The sequence below is a fragment of the Electrona antarctica genome, assembly GCF_951216825.1.
Source record: "Electrona antarctica genome assembly, chromosome: 1".
Classification (NCBI taxonomy): domain Eukaryota; kingdom Metazoa; phylum Chordata; class Actinopteri; order Myctophiformes; family Myctophidae; genus Electrona; species Electrona antarctica.
In genome coordinates, this window is record NC_136806.1 from 27083732 (window position 1) to 27102238 (window position 18507).

An 18507-nucleotide genomic window follows, 5' to 3' on the forward strand; every position below is an offset into this window, starting at 1 on the left:
ATTTGACTTGTCACAATCACAAGAGACACACTGTCGGAGCCGGGACTTGAACCTGTGGCCTCCTGATTCCCAGGAAGGCTCTTTCCCCATTGAGCCACTCTGATTTCTAGAAGAACAACTTAAAACTCTAGATTGTATAACATTACCTGGTATAAACAATTACAATTTCTCCATTTGTATAAGACAATCCTTCAGTCTTTTCTTAAAATGCCTTTACCCTTAATTTCTGTGATGCATTATGCATACTGGTATAGAGTTCCAGATAGTAATTGCCCTGTACATGACTGTATTCTTCATTGCATCAGTTCTATTTTCGGCTGTTAACCTCTGTAATGTTTGCTTTTGAATTTTTTGGTATTGGAATAACTTTAGCTCCCTTCCATATTTGTGGACACACCCCCCACGTCAGGCTCTGGTTAAAATGTGAGGAATTGGTTTAGTTACCATGGTGTACAGCGAGCTTCAGTAACTTGCCATCAAGGTTATCCAGGCCTGCCGCCTGCAGACTTTTCACTATGTATTGAAATACATTAAATGGATTAAGATTTCAGAGTTAAACGTTCCAGTATGTCCACAGTAAGCTGAATAATTATAAAAAGTGTGAATGGAGTTTCTAGGTGAAAGTGATTTTCTCAACGTATTAGCACTAGTTTGCAGAGATGAATTGCAGTGAACCTGATTTTGTGTGTGTGTGTGTGTGTGTGTGTGTGTGTGTGTGTGTGTGTGTGTGTGTGTCTGCGCATGCTTGTGTTAGCGAGGGAGACAGTTGAATAAAGAGAGAAATAAACATTCTTCATCACTTCAAGTTAATTTATTCATCAGATACGCATGTAACAGTCAAGGCCTGTTGGTATTAAATTAATAAGTTGTATGGATGAGTTTCAGCTGTCCAAATTAATTCACCACTTGAACCCTATAGTACAAACGTAGTTGAGCGGTGTCCCCCAGGGCTCTGTGCTACGTCCACTCAAAGTTTCCCTATTACATCAAATCTCTTTGCCCCAAAACAGCTGATTGTGTCACGAGTCGTGTGTCGTGAGCTTGCAAATCTGCCACATGTCAGACTGCCAGATGTTCGCCCTCAGAATAGGGACACCAGGGTTCATACGTGGTCAAATGCTCATAGGTAAGCCTATCCTCTACATGCAGAGAACATGGACTTAATCAGGATATATACTGTGTATATATATATATATATATATATATATATATATATATATACACACACACGAATGAGATAAATGTTCGATGAATAGCTCAGGATGTTCAAGCGGCCTACTGACTGCTGAGCCAGTCTGAACACACTGCTGAGAGCTTTACAGTAAAACAACTGACATAATGTTTATATCGTGGCAAGAAATCTCTTAACTCCATATTTTAACCGTTTGTGTTCTTTCGTAAATTAACGCCATACTTGACCATACTACAGCGTCACACAAAAGCATCAAATGTATATTTAACTTCAATGCCTTGCAGCCTTGGGGGTGGCATTTTCAATTATGGTATTTTTGTATTATTTTCTTAGTTGAAAGCATCCCCAAATATAATAATATACACAGTTTAGCTGCCTGTAGTTATAAGAGTTGAGAGTATACTGGAGAGGAGAGGAGAGGAGAGGAGAGGAGAGGAGAGGAGAGGAGAGGAGAGGAGAGGAGAGGAGAGGAAGACAGAAAGCAAGACAGAGAATCAGAGACCGAGACAAGGAGAGATGGGAGGAAGGAGGGAGAGACGGGGGCTGAGAGGAAGGAGAGACAGAGAATGAGAGAGAGAGAAAGAGAGGGAGAGACAGAGAGAGAAGGGGAAAGGAGAGAGCAAGAGAGAGAGATGAAGGAGAGAGGGGGGATTCTTGTAAACTGATCTGCATGAGGAGGAGGACAAAGTATGTTAGCAATGTGCTCACTGCACAGAGATTACACACAACAATACACACCCAATAAACACTGTACAGAGATTGCACATCATACTGACACGCACGAGAGAGAGAGAGAGAGAGAGAGAGCGAGAGCGAGAGCGAGAGCGAGAGAGAGAGAGAGAGAGAGAGAGAGAGAGAGAGAGAGAGAGAGAGAGAAAGAGCAGCGCCCAGCCTGTTTACGTCAATGGATAAAGACCTGATTGATACTGCGTTGTACAACAGAGCATAAAAATGACCACTTAAAACCATGTCCTACATACTTAGTTGACCAGAGTACCCCAGGGCTCTATAATAGACCCCCTAATTATTTCCCTCTACACCAAATCTCTTTGCTGAAAATAGCCGATCTACTTGCTACAGTGTCCCAGAATAGGGACGCTAGGGTTCATTTGGTTAATTACTGGTTAAAGACACTAAGACAGTCAGTGATTAACACCCTGCAACAGTACGTTTGTAAACTAATACAATAATGATATTATTTCATTCATTGCTTCTGAAATATAGGCTATTCTATCTATGCAAACAAATAAATAAAGAGTTTGTCTTTGGACAAGGAGACGTCCGATAGTCAAACTGCTAGACTAGACTAGTGCAAAACTCAACAAGGATTGCCAATCCATCAGATTGGATTGATAATTAAAGGTAAATCTGATACAATTCAAGCATCTTTTACAGTAGCTTGTATTTCATTAGTTTAACTCTGCGACTCCCAAACTGTGGGCTGGGACCCACTATAGGGCCATTAAAATTACAGGCAAAACAGCGAGATTTGAATGATAATCTTAATATAACATGAATATTTTAATAAAAAAATACTCGATTTATTTTTCTTCTGACACCCATAAATGGGAACTTAAAATATACTCTGTAAGTTCCACTGATCCAAGCCGGAACAGAACGCTATCCAATTGATTGATCAGTAAAATAAAACATGCTCTGAAAATGACACAGACCACCCATCTGGCTGCCGGCCATGTCGGTCAAATGGGTGGTCCACACTCCACAGTGATCCAGAAAATGTTGGGAGTCGCTGATTTTAAACTAACAACCTGTTTTGCATCATTTCTCCTTTAAGACGTGCGAGACATGTGGGAGGAGAACACGAGGCGTTGTTGCGTGTGCACTGCAACAGACTGCCGTGCCAGCGTGTGGCTGCTGGCCACAGTTCCTCTTCATGGTGATGGAGCGTTTTTACAGTTGTGTAGTGAGAACAGAAGGGCAGCCTTGATGCACTCACTCATCCACCTGGTGATGACACACACATAACGACAATGGGTTATTATATATTTTCGGAATATAATGTTTATGCACGCACGCACGCATGCACGCACGCATGCATGCACGCACACACACAGTTATTATTTAGTCACAAGCTCTAGTAGTTAATACTTTTCATTGGTTCAATATTTATAAAACTCACAGGCACACTTCAACCTGACGGCCTCCCTATTTTGGGCATGTCATTACAGGCGAACATTCTCCAAACATAAAAAACAAAATTAAATTGCTGACATGTTGTGAGCTTGTAGGCCTGATATATTCCCTCCTTTCGACAAAGTTAGAAAATTAGGACGAAAAAATGTAGGTAAGGTGTCTGCCTGATAGCAACTGTATATAACCTTAAGGCTCAGGCTCGACACCAGGAACTGAGGGGGCAGTTGAAAATGGCGAGGGTGCACATCATTTTATATAGTAAAGAAATATCTACAGTACATAAAACTTAAACTGAGGGGACAGGTGCCCTCTGGGCTGGCACCCCTGTGTCGCCGGGCCTGCTTTGGCTCCTCACGTTAAGTCTAACTGAAGGCTACACTGAGGCTACTGATTATATGCATGTGTGTTCTATTAAGTCGATGGAAAGTAAAGTAAGGCACATTGTGTGTAAAACCCACCACAGAGATTCAACACATTCTGCTCCTGGAACAGAAAGGCATTTTCAGCATTTCTCACTGCTCCACTGCTCTTATCAACTGTACGCAGACTGACGCTGGTGTCTGGTGGCACCTGATAGGCCGTTAATATTACAGTGTAACTCAATGCTGTGGAGGAAGCAGCACAGGGTGTGTCATCGTCACAGCGCTGTCACACTGCGCCTGTAGACTCTCTCAACTACTAGACAACTCCACAATCTAACAATCCTACACATACAGTCTGTAACATAGGCCCTCATTTATCAACGCGGTTATGGGTGTACACCGGGTGTTCACAGGGTGTACACCGGGTGTTCACAAATTTGGGTGTACATCCACATTTGTGTAGACATACTGTATTGGCCACTGGGGCCACTTGTCAAAGACATCACCATTATGAATTGCAGCATGCTATAACTCCACTACAAGGAATACGCCCAAGTCTTACATACTGTAAGTTGTAGTCATAGTAAGCCTTGCAGAGCCATGTGGCCCATAAGGTAGGACCCTATCTGTTGTTGCTGTAGCATGAGGCGCCTTGATGAGGCGGCATGATGCTAGTATGTTGCAGGGACTTACCCCCTATCCAACCAGTGACGCTGAGTGGCAAGCAGGGCTATGACCCGGCCCAGGGATCAAACTCCAACCTTCCAATCTCAGGGCGGACATTCTAACCACTAACCAGGCCACTGAGCTGACTTACTGCAAGCTGACACTGAATTTTCTTTTTATTATTATTATTATTATTATTATTTGTATTATTATTATATTATATTATTATAACAAACCACACTGCTTGAAAATCATTTGAGAATTCAAGCAAGTTATGATTATTTGTATCTGTACCTTTACAGTCCTGTACCTCCACAGGCAAAAATAGCTTATAGATTGGCTGTTTTGTTTGTTGCCATTTTTGCAAATATAAGTATGTCTGGATTTTATACCAATGAAAAGTACTATTAAAGAGCTTGTGACTAAATAGTAACTACATTGAATCCGATGGAACACATTATTTAATTTTTTTCCTGAAAAACTTTAAAAACTAAAAAACAAACATTTAAGAGATTCTTATATGAGGCTTATATGCTTGACAACAACCCTATGCTGTATGTGTGTATTAAGTATCTGTGTTACTGTAGGGTGGTCTGTCTAGATTTGTGTTCCATACAAAGCAACGTACCCATTCGTATCTATTTGCCTGAAAGCTGCTTCTTCATACAAGACTTGAAAGACGTGAACGTCTCTTCCACTTTGAGGCCCTGTGAAAGTGTGTGTGTGTGTGTGTGTGTGTGTGTGTGTGTGTGTGTGTGTGTGTGTGTGTGTGTGTGTGTGTGTGTGTGTGTGTGTGTGTGTGTGTGTGTGTGTGTGTGTGTGTGTGTGTGTGTGTGTGTGTGTGTGTGTGTGTGTGTGTGTGTGTGTGTGTGTGTGTGTGTGTAAAAGGGAGAGAGAACCAGAGAGAGACAGAAAAACATACTGTAAGGAGGCAGAGGTAGAGCCCATGAAACTAAGGCTGTTGTTCTACCGTAGACCCACAAGATGGCGGTATAAGTTCACAAATATCACCGCTACAGCAGTCATGTCAGTAAACAGAAACATGGCACAGGGGTAAGGTGAGGTAACTGAGTACTTTACTCAAGTACGTGCTTAAGTACAATTTCAAGGTACCTTTTTCTTTACTTGAGTATTTCCATTTCTTGATGCTTTATACTTCTACTCCACTACATCTCAGTATTGTGAGTTTTACTCCACTAATATTATAGATATACTAATAGTTAAAAATCACACTTGTGTGAAGTGAGGGGCGCTCTTATCATCATACATCACATTCCGTGCTCAGCCAATCAAATCATCACTATGTGGTACACACAAACACACAAAGCTGGGCATAGGAGAGGCTAGTGCCCCTCAAAAATGTACTGTATGTTTGGGTCCCACGGGAGTCACCAAATGTATCTTTAGCTGAAAAGGTTTGGGAGCCAATGTTCTAGTCCAGTGGTTTTCCAAATGGATTACGGCAGTGGTTTTCCGGGGACCACCAGTGGTCCTTGAGGGGGTTCCAGGTGGTCTCCAATTCAACTTAAATGATGGAGAGTTGGTAACCAAATGGACCCTCATAGATCTTTAACGCTTGAGAGCGTGAAATGAAACCAAGGTCCATTTAGTTTCATTTTACACTCTCAAGAGTTAAATTATTGTCTACACAATATTAGAGAACGTAGAAGAAGTGTTATTTTGGCTGTTATGCCTCGTATGGATGGTACCATATCAATGCAGCATGGAATTGTGTTGTTCTTCAACAACAACAAAATATTCTAAGCCAAGTTTTGGGTCTGAGAGGCTAAATGTCATCAAGTGGTCCGTGGCGTAAATGAAGAATATATAATGGACCTTGACATGAAAAGGGTTGAAAACCATTGGAACTCTCTGTTCCATTTGTATACTGTCAGAGTTAAGGTGAGACCTTGAAAATAAGTTTGAGAACCAATGCTCTAGTCTGTCTAAGCCTTGGTGTCGAGGCAGATATGAACACCTTAGAGTCTAAGGTGTCCATATCACCTGTGCGTACCATTGTAAACATGAGATAAACAACATTTAAATGTCCCCAGCGTGGCCGGGAGAGTCCTCTCACCCTCTCGGAGCGGTGCAGCCGGTCCTTCATGATGCCGATAAACTCCTTATAGCCCAGCTGACCGTCATGATCCTCGTCGAAGATCTTGAACACGGTGTTGACCACGTGACGGGTCAGCCGGAGGCCTGTGGCCACGTACACCGCCCGCATGAACTCGTCTAAGACCAGGAGAAGAAGAGGACAAGCACGTTTACCCAAAGCTTTTTGGTGAGCTGTGACCTCATCTACAATGGAAGAAAAGAGACTAGCACTTGAGCCCACCGGGCGCAAGAGCAGGCGATTTTCCTGTTCCATGTTAATGAATGCAGCCGTTCACACTGACCAGCCGCACATGGACGCTCCACTCGCGCACGTGAATACTTTTTCTCCACTCAATGCAGGAACAAAGTTTGTCTGCGCGCATTCTCATTGAAATTCATTGAGCAGACGTCCCGTTGTGGCCACGCAATAAAGAGCGTGTGTGCGTGACACTTTTTGGGGGGGTGGGTTCATGCCTTTTTTTCCCCTGAGTAGGTTTTTAATTATTTCAATGGGAGCACTACGTATTTACGCTGTGCTGGAAACAGCACCGTTATGGAATGCTGAGTGTGTCTGTTCTGCTATGTGCGTTCACGTCTGGTGTTTTTTAACCGGATGTTTTCAACCTTGAGTTTTGGTGGACACAAGCCTGAAAACCAATCTGCCCTGTTAGTGCCCCCTAGAGACCCAAGCATACAATCATATATTACAATTGGCTAATGGCTAATACTCTGACAGACTCAGACATATTGACGGATCGGTAGCAGTGAGCTCCGCATAGCAGCCCGAACCTCTAGTACAGTGGTTCTCAACCAGTGGCCCGGGAACCACCAGTGGTCTTTGATGGGCTTCCAGGTGGTCCCCAGCTAAATGATGGACAGTTGGTTTCATGTTACGCTGTCAAGAGTAAAATTATTGTTAAAGATCTACATTTCTCTAGTAGAATAAATTCCCATAAAAAGCTACAACGTAACTTTGAAACCAGTGCAAATGTTCGTACGGGGTGCCAGAGGAAAGGTCATGGGGTCACCCAAATGGTATGGTTCATCGTCCGAAAGGCTGCCATGTCAAGTGGTCAGATGGGTGGGCCACAAACAAATTCGAGATTTTCAAGCAGGCATTCATGCAGAAAAGGTTTGGAACCGCTCCATTAGATGTTCCGATATCTTGTTTGGGACCAAATTCTTGAATGGACAAGCGGAGAATGAGAGTGCAGCCATAAGTGTGGCTCACAAGTTAGAGTCCCAGTGTCCCACACAAAACATGTAGCGAGCACCAGACTGGATGAACTCAGGTGATCTGACTCACCTTGACCAACAGAACGGTTGGCGAAGTTGTACATCTGCATGGCGATGGAGAAGTCCTCCAAGTTGTTCAGAAACTGGAAAAAGGTCCTAAACTCTTCAAAGGTGATTCCCTGCAATGGGCACACACATGGGAGAAATTTACCCACAAGTAGCAGAGAAAAGCAAATGTACAATTCATGCTACGGTGTAATATGCTTCATATTACACAGTTTTTAGAACAGTCGTTCTAAAACATTTTCACAGACCCCAAAATGTATTTGGCCGCAGACCCTTATCTCCAAAAACATGAGTACCCCCAGAAGAGAAGATGTATTGTTATGCAGACTAAAAATGAGATGTTTCAAACAAGTGGAAGTAACATGTCTTTACAAATAATAATGCGTGCGTGCGTGCGTGCGTGCGTGCGTGCTGGGGGGGGGGGGGGGGGGGGGTGGGGGGGTGTGGGCATGTATTGTATCTTTTAGGAAGAGGTCAGGTCGTTTGCAGACTTTTCTAAAGCAGATTAACCTGACACTTAAATAAACAAAAACAAAACCAGATGAACGCTCAAACATCTCAGTAGCAACACTGCTGCCATTGATCTCCAGTCAACCGTGCCGCCGCTACTAGCTTCTCCTGTCGGCCCCTGGGGGCCCCCGCGCCGAGCTGGGCCAAGGTGTGAACACACACACACACACACACACACACACACACACACACACACACACACACACACACAGACACAGACAGCTTCTTAACAAATGAGGCAATGAGTGAACGTGTGACTCTTTGCTGTTTTAACAAGTCGAGGGCCATAAAATATCTCTCAGCCCAACGATGAGACCCACTTGATCGTCAATGGAGATCTAGCAACAGGCTCCTCAGCGCGACTGAGGAGCGGGTTGGCACTCCGCGCACAGAAGAAAACAAATTTAAAGTTTCACTCAGCAGCTAATTCAGACCCTCTCCAAGGGAGTGTCAAACAGCCAGAGGGGGTATTGGGGAAGCATTTGGTGTAGTACTCTGGGCGCTAGTGGCTCAGGAGGGTAGAGCTTGGAGACCGAAGCTTCCAGGTTCCCCCTGGCTGTGTCGTGGCTGTGTCGAAGTACCCTTGAGCAAGACACTGAGCGCCCTAACTACACCCGGTGAGCAGGTGGGTGCATTGCATGCATGGTTCCCTCTGCTGTCGGTGTGTGAATGTGTGGGTTAGGTTTTCTGCAATCCATACAATGTGAAGTTACTTCCTTGGTAACACGACAGTAACAGAAAATAGCAGATATAATAGCAGATATACAAGCTCATAGCACGTCACTTCGTGCCACGAAATGATCTTGTAGATCTGACATTTTTTGAAACTCAAACTCAAATCTTTGCTTCTGGGGGTCCCTGGAAAAATATATTTTGAGATGGGGGTCGCTGATCAGGTCTTAATGGATTAGAGTGGGGTCCGGGGACCCCCAGGGGTCCTTGACGGAGTTTCAGGGGGTCCCTAGCTAAATGATAGATAGGATTAGGAACCAAATGGACCCTCTTCAGACAGAGCTCTCCTAAAAGTTCCAGAGAAATTCCATCTCGTAAACAAGGGAGAGCGAGCCTTCTCCGTCCGTGCCCCTAAAATTTGGAACACCCTTCCCCAAACCATCCGACAAGCAGATACCATTGCATCCTTTAAATCTCTTCTAAAAACATATTTGTTCAGAAAAGCATTCCCCTCCCTGCCCCGTTGAATGTTTGTTCTTTAGTCTATTACATTTCTTTAGTCTATTACATTTTGTTGTTGTTTCTATATTGCATCTTTAAATATGCTTTTTACTGTTGGCCATCTGTTGTTGTTAGATCTATTTTAATTGTGTTTGATTTTCCTGCTTTTTAGTGAATTTGTTGTACAGCACTTTGTAACTTTGTCTAGAAAAGTGCTATATAAATACAATTATTATTATTATTATGCAACTCAGAGAGTGTACAAATGGAACCAAATTGACCCATTGGTCCATTTGGGGGACCTTATGGGGGACCTTGGCATATCTTTTTCAAATGGGGGTCTGCGGGCTAATAAATGTCAATTTGGGGGTCCTTGACATTAAAAAGTTTGAGAACCACTGGGTTTGAGGTTCTCTTACCTTCTCATTCTGCATGGTGTTTCTCAGGTTCTCCAGGTGGGCGTCCACACTGTCCACGGTGGTGTAGCGCAGCAGGATCTGAGCGAAGTCCTCCTCGCTGATGACGGGCAGGCCTTTGGAGTAGGACAGGAACTCCACCTCCAGAACCTCGGTCTGAAGGTTGTCCATGAACCTGCAGAGGAGAGTGGACCAATACCACAAGGTAGAAAATACTCTGGAAATGTCCTGTATTCAAAACGTTACTTGGTTGAGTAAAAGTGCAAAGGTATTGGTATCAAAATGTACTTGAGGTGCCAACGCAAGAGTACTCATTATGTAGAATGTCCCATTTAAAGACTACTCATTATGTAGAATGTCCCATTTAAAGACTACTCATTATGTAGAATGTCCCATAAAGACTACTCATTATGTAGAATGTCCCATAAAGACTACTCATTATGTAGAATGTCCCATTTAAAGACTACTCATTATGTAGAATGTCCCATAAAGACTACTCATTATGTAGAATGTCCCATAAAGACTACTCATTATGTAGAATGTCCCATAAAGACTACTCATTATGTAGAATGTCCCATAAAGACTACTCATTATGTAGAATGTCCCATTTAAAGACTACTCATTATGTAGAATGTCCCATTTAAAGACTACTCATTATGTAGAATGTCCCATAAAGACTACTCATTATGTAGAATGTCCCATAAAGACTACTCATTATGTAGAATGTCCCATAAAGACTACTCATTATGTAGAATGTCCCATAAAGACTACTCATTATGTAGAATGTCCCATTTAAAGACTACTCATTATGTAGAATGTCCCATAACGACTACTCATTATGTAGAATGTCCCATAAAGACTACTCATTATGTAGAATGTCCCATTTAAAGACTACTCATTATGTAGAATGTCCCATTTAAAGACTACTCATTATGTAGAATGTCCCATTTAAAGACTACTCATTATGTAGAATGTCCCATTTAAAGACTACTCATTATGTAGAATGTCCCATTTCACTCTTAAATGGGACAAGCTCACAACGTGTCACGATTCCGCGATGCGTTGTGAGCTTGTTGATTTGACCATTTTCAAAAAGCCGAAGTATAGAACAGGGCTTAATTGAATTGATAATTGAAGAATAATCTAAATTGCACGCATACACACCTCAAGACTGAGTGTCATCAAAAGGTTATGAGGTAATATACCCCAAAATATAACTCCATAATTCAGAATTGCATTGCATCATAATTGCAGTCTTTTTTTGGCAACATCTTCGGTTCCATTATTTTCTGAATTCAGTAGGAAACAAAACCACAGAAGTAGCCCTCCAAAATGAATGTTGCAGGTTTCTAGTGCTGAAGATATAAAAATTGTTTCCGGTACCAAAGTACCGGTACCAAAGTCATTGGTTGAGTGGCAGGGCAGACACACGTGACTAAAACAAATTAAGTAAAAAATAAAAATGCATGCTTATTGTGAAAAATATACCAGTGAAAGATTACATCGTCGCTGTCGGGCAGAAACCTCTCCATATTCTAACCTTCTGGTGTTTTTTCGTAAATGAATGCCCTATTTCATCATACTACAGTATCACAGAATAACTACCAGATCTGCAAGCTTTGAAACATGGTGGGAAGCAACGTGTCTTGAGCTTGCACATCTGCTACTTTTGGATAACGGTTTTGGATATATGAGGGTTCCACCCGACATAGTAAATATCAAAAATAACCTTTAATTGAAACGGTACCCTGTGACTTTACTTCCACTCACTTGTAAAAATCTTCAAAGTTCAGCTCTGCCTTGCCTTTCCTCCCGAAGAAATGCACCAGTAAGGTGGTGTCCGTTTTGTTTTCGTCCACATGCTGTACAGATAAAGGTCCAGAGTATTAAATCAAATCTATAATCCTACCAAAACAAATGATGTACAATACAAGTTGAAGTTCATTAAAACAACAAGATAGAATATCATAAAAAATATATAGTACCCTGAACTGAACTTACATCTATGTTATGTACTGTATGTACTGTAGATAAATGATGGCATGTCTTGGCAGGCGGGATGTATTTTTGTGTTTACGACTCTATTATGCAGCACAACAAGGCAAGAACACTTAAAACCAGTTGACATTCGTTAATTTCGCCATGTTAGTTTAAAGCCACCGCCAGGTGCAGCCATTAGACAAGGACTCACAGTTAATGGTTAACCTTTTTTACTGGGTGGAGTGGAAAAGTTACCCCCCCCCCCCCATTTGTTCAGAATTCATCATGCACTTACTTTTCAGAAAATGAAAAAAAAGAAGAACAAAAAGAACTCTGCTCCAATGGATAGGCATGGCATTATAGGTGAAAGTTATTACAAATCTTTAATAACTCTATTTTAAAAGACTTTGACTTTTAAAGATGAAGTACAGTATTAAATCAGACATTAAGATAAAAAAATCAATAAATAAAACGTTAAAAAGATCAAGAATATCTCCAAACTAAAAATAGCCCATCTACACGCTCCCAACATACTTGTAGATTGGCTATTTTGGGCGAGTGACACCGTCATAAGGACAGGGTGTAAATGAGACCATCAAAGGTGACGCCGCCACTACCTCGGAGAGATCAGAGAACACGACTTGACTGGCGCCACGCCTCAGCGTGTCCCACATGCCCCGCCCCCCGGCGGCATGGGGCTCCGCCCCTGGCTGCTCACTGGCGTCTGGAAGGACCTGCAGCCGCGTCAGTGGGAGCACACAGCTGTTAGATCACACACACACACACATCTGGCAAAAACACTGTCTGGATTAGTGACAGAATCACATAGATAGAAGCACACGCCCTAAAAGAGCAAACAACGGAAACATGAGCGCGCACATGCGCGCGCGCACACACACACACACACACACACACACACACACACACACACACACACACACACACACACACACACACACACACACACACACACACACACACACACACACACACACAATACTTGTGTCATAAGGTGACATCAACAAAACACACCTCGGACTAATGAGCTGCATTTACCCCCCCAAAGAATTACAGATTTTCAGCGAACACAATACGTTTTCTGCTTACGAAATTCAGTCCTTTCTCATATGACGGAATCTAAATAAGCCCTGAGCATTTGACATCCATTCAATCAGACACACACACACACACACACACACACACACACACACACACACACACACACACACACACACACACACACACACACACACACACACACACACACACACACACACACACACACACACACACACACACACACACACACAGGGCCTCTCTAGAGGGATTGACACCCACATATCTGAGGAGGCTTTCTAACGTTAGAAGGTCCATGGACCATGAAGTGGAGTGGGGCTGCTCTAGCAGTGGTGCATGCACTCTTTTCTTGGAAGAGAAACGCAGGCCAAGACAGACAGCTGCATGCGTGTGTCCCTGGAACCCAGGGCGTGAAGCCTGGGTGGGAGCGGAGCGGAGCGGGGGATCCATGCCAGTTTGGATCTGTAACCGGATCCACCCAAACAAACATCATCCGATACCGAGCTAAGAGCTGACATGTAGGTCACTCCTTCTCAAACGTTTTCACGTCAATGAACCCCCTAAATTGATATGTATTTGGTCATGGAGCCCCAGGGGGAAATTATGTTGTGCCAGGGACCCCCATAGAGAAGTGGAAATATCCACATTAATTCCAAGTTTTTAAAGGTTTTTGAATAGCTGAAGCATATAAAATAGGGTTAAGAGTGGTCAAACTGATGCGTACAGCACATTAAATAATTTTGCTGGTGACCCCACTGGACCCCCTCAAGGACCATCGTTGGACCCCCTCAAGTGGGGGGTCATTGAAATTAAAAATGTTAAGAATCACGTAACTAAACTATACCGGAACCCCAGTCTACACTATAAAAATCGTCAGTGCTTATTTAACTTAAAGTGTACAGATGGAACCATCTGTAAACTCTCTGAGTTACAGACCCCGTAAGGGCTTATTTCTAGACCCTAGTAAGGGTGGATGTGGATGGAGAACCGCTTGATGTAGGTTAATAAGTAACCATGCACCTTTCTTTCATTCCCGCTGGTCACGTGGGTTTTGGGGCTTTGATTTAAACACTCTTTCTGGAATTACGTCTTTCTTTTGTTCATTGTTTGTAAGCGGTGAGCGGGCCGGCCTTTTGCCAGAAACCTCAGAGGATGTTTTGTGTTACTTCTCTTTTTCTTTCTCCCCCCAACAAACATTTACAACGCATAAGCGTGTGCTGAGACAGGACAGTAATAAATGTATTACTTTACTTATTATGCTAAATGCATTTCATATTTATGTAATAATGTTTATTTTTCAGCTGTTTTAACTTACTTAGATTTACTTTTTTTGACTAACTTGTTCTTTAGGCCTACTTGAATTTTGTATTTATTGAGCTTATTGACTTTCACTCCACTACATTTCAAAGATAAATAATAAATATTGCAAGTTTGACTCCACTACATTTATAGGAAGGGACTCCTGGAACTCAAACATACACAAAAATTATTAGAAAACCTTTAAGCTCTATTTCTGAGCTTGTACACCACCATTTTATATACGTATTTATTATAATTTATTTTACTTTTGTATTAACATTTCTAAATGTCAATACAGCAATAGGCCTACATTGATATATAAAAAAATGTTATGTACTGTAATTTGTTCTTTTGAGAACTTCTGAGTACTTGTCCACCACTGTCTAGTAAAACTCAAAGTAATGATATCTCTCTCTGAGGTCTTGCTTCTAAACCAGAATTCTATCATTATTTTCATTATTATGATAGTTGACGCGGGCATGCTCTAATGTGCTAAAAGCAGAAAACGTTCATGTAATTGACATTGTGCACAATTAAGAAACCACTCGGAATGCAGTGGTGAAACTTTTTTTACTTAAGTAAAAGTAGCATTACCACAATGTAGTTATATACTCTGTATATATACTCTGTGAATACAAGTAAAAGTCCTGTACTGCAACTTTTACAAAATAAGTACCAAGGTTTTTCAAAAGTCAAAAAAAAAAAGTCAAAATCATTCAAAAATAATACATCTACAAGGACACAGTGGTTTGTTTTATTATTTTTTAGACAAAGGCTTAATTGGTTAATAATAGACAAAGTATAAAATAAGGCTTAATTAGTTAATGTGTATTTATTAATCTAGTAATTTATAACTAGAGTTTTCAATTTCTTGTAGAGTGAAAAGTACAGTATTTGCCTCTGAAATGTAGTGGAGCAGAAGTAGAAAGTACTTATATGGAATGAAATGTAAAGAAAAAGCACTCAATTACTAGTACTAGTAATACAAAAAAAAAGTACCAGTACTTGGAATGTGACTTGCATGCGGTTTTGGGGAAGCTGTGATTTCTCACTTCCAATTATAAACCAAACTATGTTGATTCTGATCTATTTATATCAGCCTGTCATTTCTGATGACTTCTACTAGATTCCACTGACGCTCCACACAGCACCAACAGTAGTTGGAGTATTGAGCTTTAACATTGTTTAGTAGGCTAATATCATTATTGACATCTGTAAATGGGTAAACTTCTACATTCATTGTGGTATTAATACTTTCAATTAAGTAAGAGTTTTTTGGGGGAGTTTCACAACCCAAAACAACACCCCATAACAGACAGCACAGAGTCTTCTGTAACACGTAGCCTTGCCTCATTTCATAATATTTATTTATCCTATTGGATTTTTTTTCTTCCATCTTCCACGCCTGCAGGGGGAATGTTTAAAAGCTTAAGACAGCTGATAAAACATCTCTAAACGTTGCGCTTCGTCGCGTTTCACCAGAGACAAGAGATTTACGACTTGATCCCACTGCTAATTACGGACGATCCTTTAATGTTATTCCCATCCTGTCCCATGAAAAGATCCTTGATATGCTTGTAATTAGAATACTTGGAGGGGGTGGGGGGGTTCAACCGCACGTCTAACACACTGGTTCTCAACGTGGGGTCCGGGGCCCCGCCAGGGGTTCCACAAATGGGACCCTTACGGGGTCTGTGACTCTGAGAGTGTACAAGTGGAGCAAAAATGAACACTTCAGATTTTATACTGTAGATTGGGGGTCTGACAGATGGGGGGGGGATCTACACTATAAAAATCCTCAGTGCTAAGGCTTATTTAAGTGTGTAAAGATATTTGTACACTCTGAGTTACAGGCCGTAAGGGCCCATTTACAGACCCTAATAAGGGTCGATTTGGACTGCTGGTGGTCCCCGGACCCCATGTTGAGAAGCAGTGTTTTAAAAGACGTTCTGCCTGCTCTGTGGATTTGAAGCGATGTGACTTCTGGACCTTCGCTGGAACGATGCCGTGAGTAATGCAGCACAAATCCAAACAAAACAAAACAAAACGACACACCTAAACCCTAAGGTCTTCACACGGTGTCTGGAAAAGCGTGGGCGCTCTTTCTGTTAGCTTGTAGACCCGTGTGTGTGTGTGTGTGTGTGTGTGTGTGTGTGTGTGTGTTTCATGGTCAGATCCATTACAAAAGGTAACCGGAGCCCAAATACCACTTTTGAAGAAACTGTAAAAATCAAACATGGGGGTCCGAGCCTCCGAGGGGGTGCAGTGCTGTCACTCTGCAGTGAAGAGCCTTTTCAAGGTGTGTGTGTGTGTGTGTGTGTGTGTGTGTGTGTGTGTGTGTGTGTGTGTGTGTGTGTTCCCATGATGACTAACCCAACTGTGACAGAAGACCTGGACATTAATCATCTGCACTGCTGCTGGGAATCTCCACAAGTGAGCACGCACGCACGCACGCACGCACGCACGCACGCACGCACGCACGCACGCACGCACGCACGCACGCACGCACGCACGCACACACGCACGCACACACGCACACACACACACACACACACACAGTGTACACACACACAGTGTACACACACAGTGTACAAATGATCCACTGTGCACACTCAGAGTGAAATGAACACTGAGGATTTTACAGTGTAGATTGGGGTCCCAGACATAATTAAAAACAGATCTGCATCAAAGGGGGGTCCGTGGACTAATGCATATCAAAGATGGGGTCCTTGAAGTAAAAAAGGTTGAGAACCCTAAAGTAAAGTAGCATACTGTAGCTGGTGCTGTTCAATCAATTCATTATGCACATGTTTTGCTTAGATTTTCTTTTCTCTTTTTATGGCCTTTTCTGTTGGATTCTTTATTTCTTTGTTCATTCATTATTTAATTCATTTGCTCCCCAATTTATTATCAATATATTATGGCGATTCGTGCCATCTTGGGGTGGAGGTGGCTCAGGGGTAGAGTGGCCGGATGAGAACCGCAAGGTTCCCAGTTATCGAACCCGGGCTCCCCCAGAGTTAGTGTCGAAGTGTCCTTGAGCAACAAACTGAACCCCGAATTGCTCCCGATGTGCAGGTTGGTGCCTTGCATGGTTTTCTCCGCCATCGGTGTGTGAATGTGTGAATGAAATGTAATGCACAATCTATGTAAAGCGCTATATAAATGCACCATTTACCTTTCTTTTTTTAATATCTTCCCCTGATGCCCTCCCTGCTTAACACCTAGAACGCCCAGGGGTATTAAGGACTATTAAATCAGAGCGCCCAGCGATTTACAGCAACGGAGCACATTTAGCGACGCACCAGGCGCTATCCCGGATGTAGCTGAAGTAGCTTGATGTAGCCAAAACACTCCCGAGGCGATCGACAACAACGGGAGGTATGATTAATTCTAACGCGACTAGCGACGGGACCGCGATGGGCCGTCTAACACATAATCTTATGCATAATCTTATGCTGTCCAATTCTAATGCTTAGAATTGGACAGAATAATTTAGACCAAGAGTTATTAATGTTTTAAGATTTTCAGTCTCATCGGCTAAAATGGGGGGGAACATTTTCGATGACGTCCCAACCGGAAATTACATTGAATGTTGCGCAACAGACGCTCCCAGCCTGTGGAACGATGTGATCCGTTTTGATATCAATAAATCTCCGTCCTTTTATTAATCTCCGTCCTGAGCGCTGGGCGTTACTAATTGAAAGAACGGAGAACTCCGTCCCTGCCGCTCGGGGTGTTAAAATAAGCTCTGGTTGCAAAAGGGGTGAAGTGGCCCTTTAACAGGTGTCCCGATCAACCAGCAGGGGTCCCTAGTGCTTCGAAGGACTGGTACCTCGCGAGTTTCCCACCCACAAAACCTGGTACAGGTACAAAGTGACAAAGCTACATATCTTTTGCAGAGTCTCTGTCAAGCATGCGTCCGACGAGCAAAAAAATATAAAGCCTGGGGTTAAAGAACATGGAACTGTCTGACGGAAATAATTTGTTTTCCCCCCATTACATGTACTGTGAGAATCACTGCTCTGCCCCACCCGGATTGCCCCTGAGCTTTAAAAATAGGCCCAGAGTCTCCATGCTCATCAACTCAGCTCTGTTCTCTTCTAACAAATCATCTAGATCAAGGGTTCCAAAGAGCTTTCAGCTCAAGACTCCAAAGATGACTTTGGTGTCTCCCCTGGGCCCTAACATACATTATGAATTAATCACTTAAGCCCTGTTGCAATAATAGTGAAAATATCATATCTACAAGCTTGGCAATTCACTGTTTTAGGGGGGG

General features: G+C 42.5%; 1 protein-coding gene across 1 annotated transcript in view; it reads right to left on the reverse strand.

Moving 5' to 3' along the window:
• Window positions 1–800: 800 nt before the first annotated feature.
• The window catches only part of micu3b (mitochondrial calcium uptake family, member 3b), a 31656-nt gene continuing 13949 nt past the window's right edge, over window positions 801–18507 (reverse strand). Inside the window, exons 8-14 of the mRNA XM_079508432.1 lie at window positions 12470–12586; window positions 11643–11734; window positions 9876–10047; window positions 7778–7886; window positions 6452–6609; window positions 5003–5081; window positions 801–3157 (exon numbers count right to left, since the gene is read on the reverse strand). Of these exons, the coding sequence (XP_079364558.1) occupies window positions 5013–5081; window positions 6452–6609; window positions 7778–7886; window positions 9876–10047; window positions 11643–11734; window positions 12470–12586 (717 nt within the window). The 3' untranslated portion in view covers window positions 801–3157; window positions 5003–5012. The remainder of the gene's footprint in view (window positions 3158–5002; window positions 5082–6451; window positions 6610–7777; window positions 7887–9875; window positions 10048–11642; window positions 11735–12469; window positions 12587–18507) is intronic.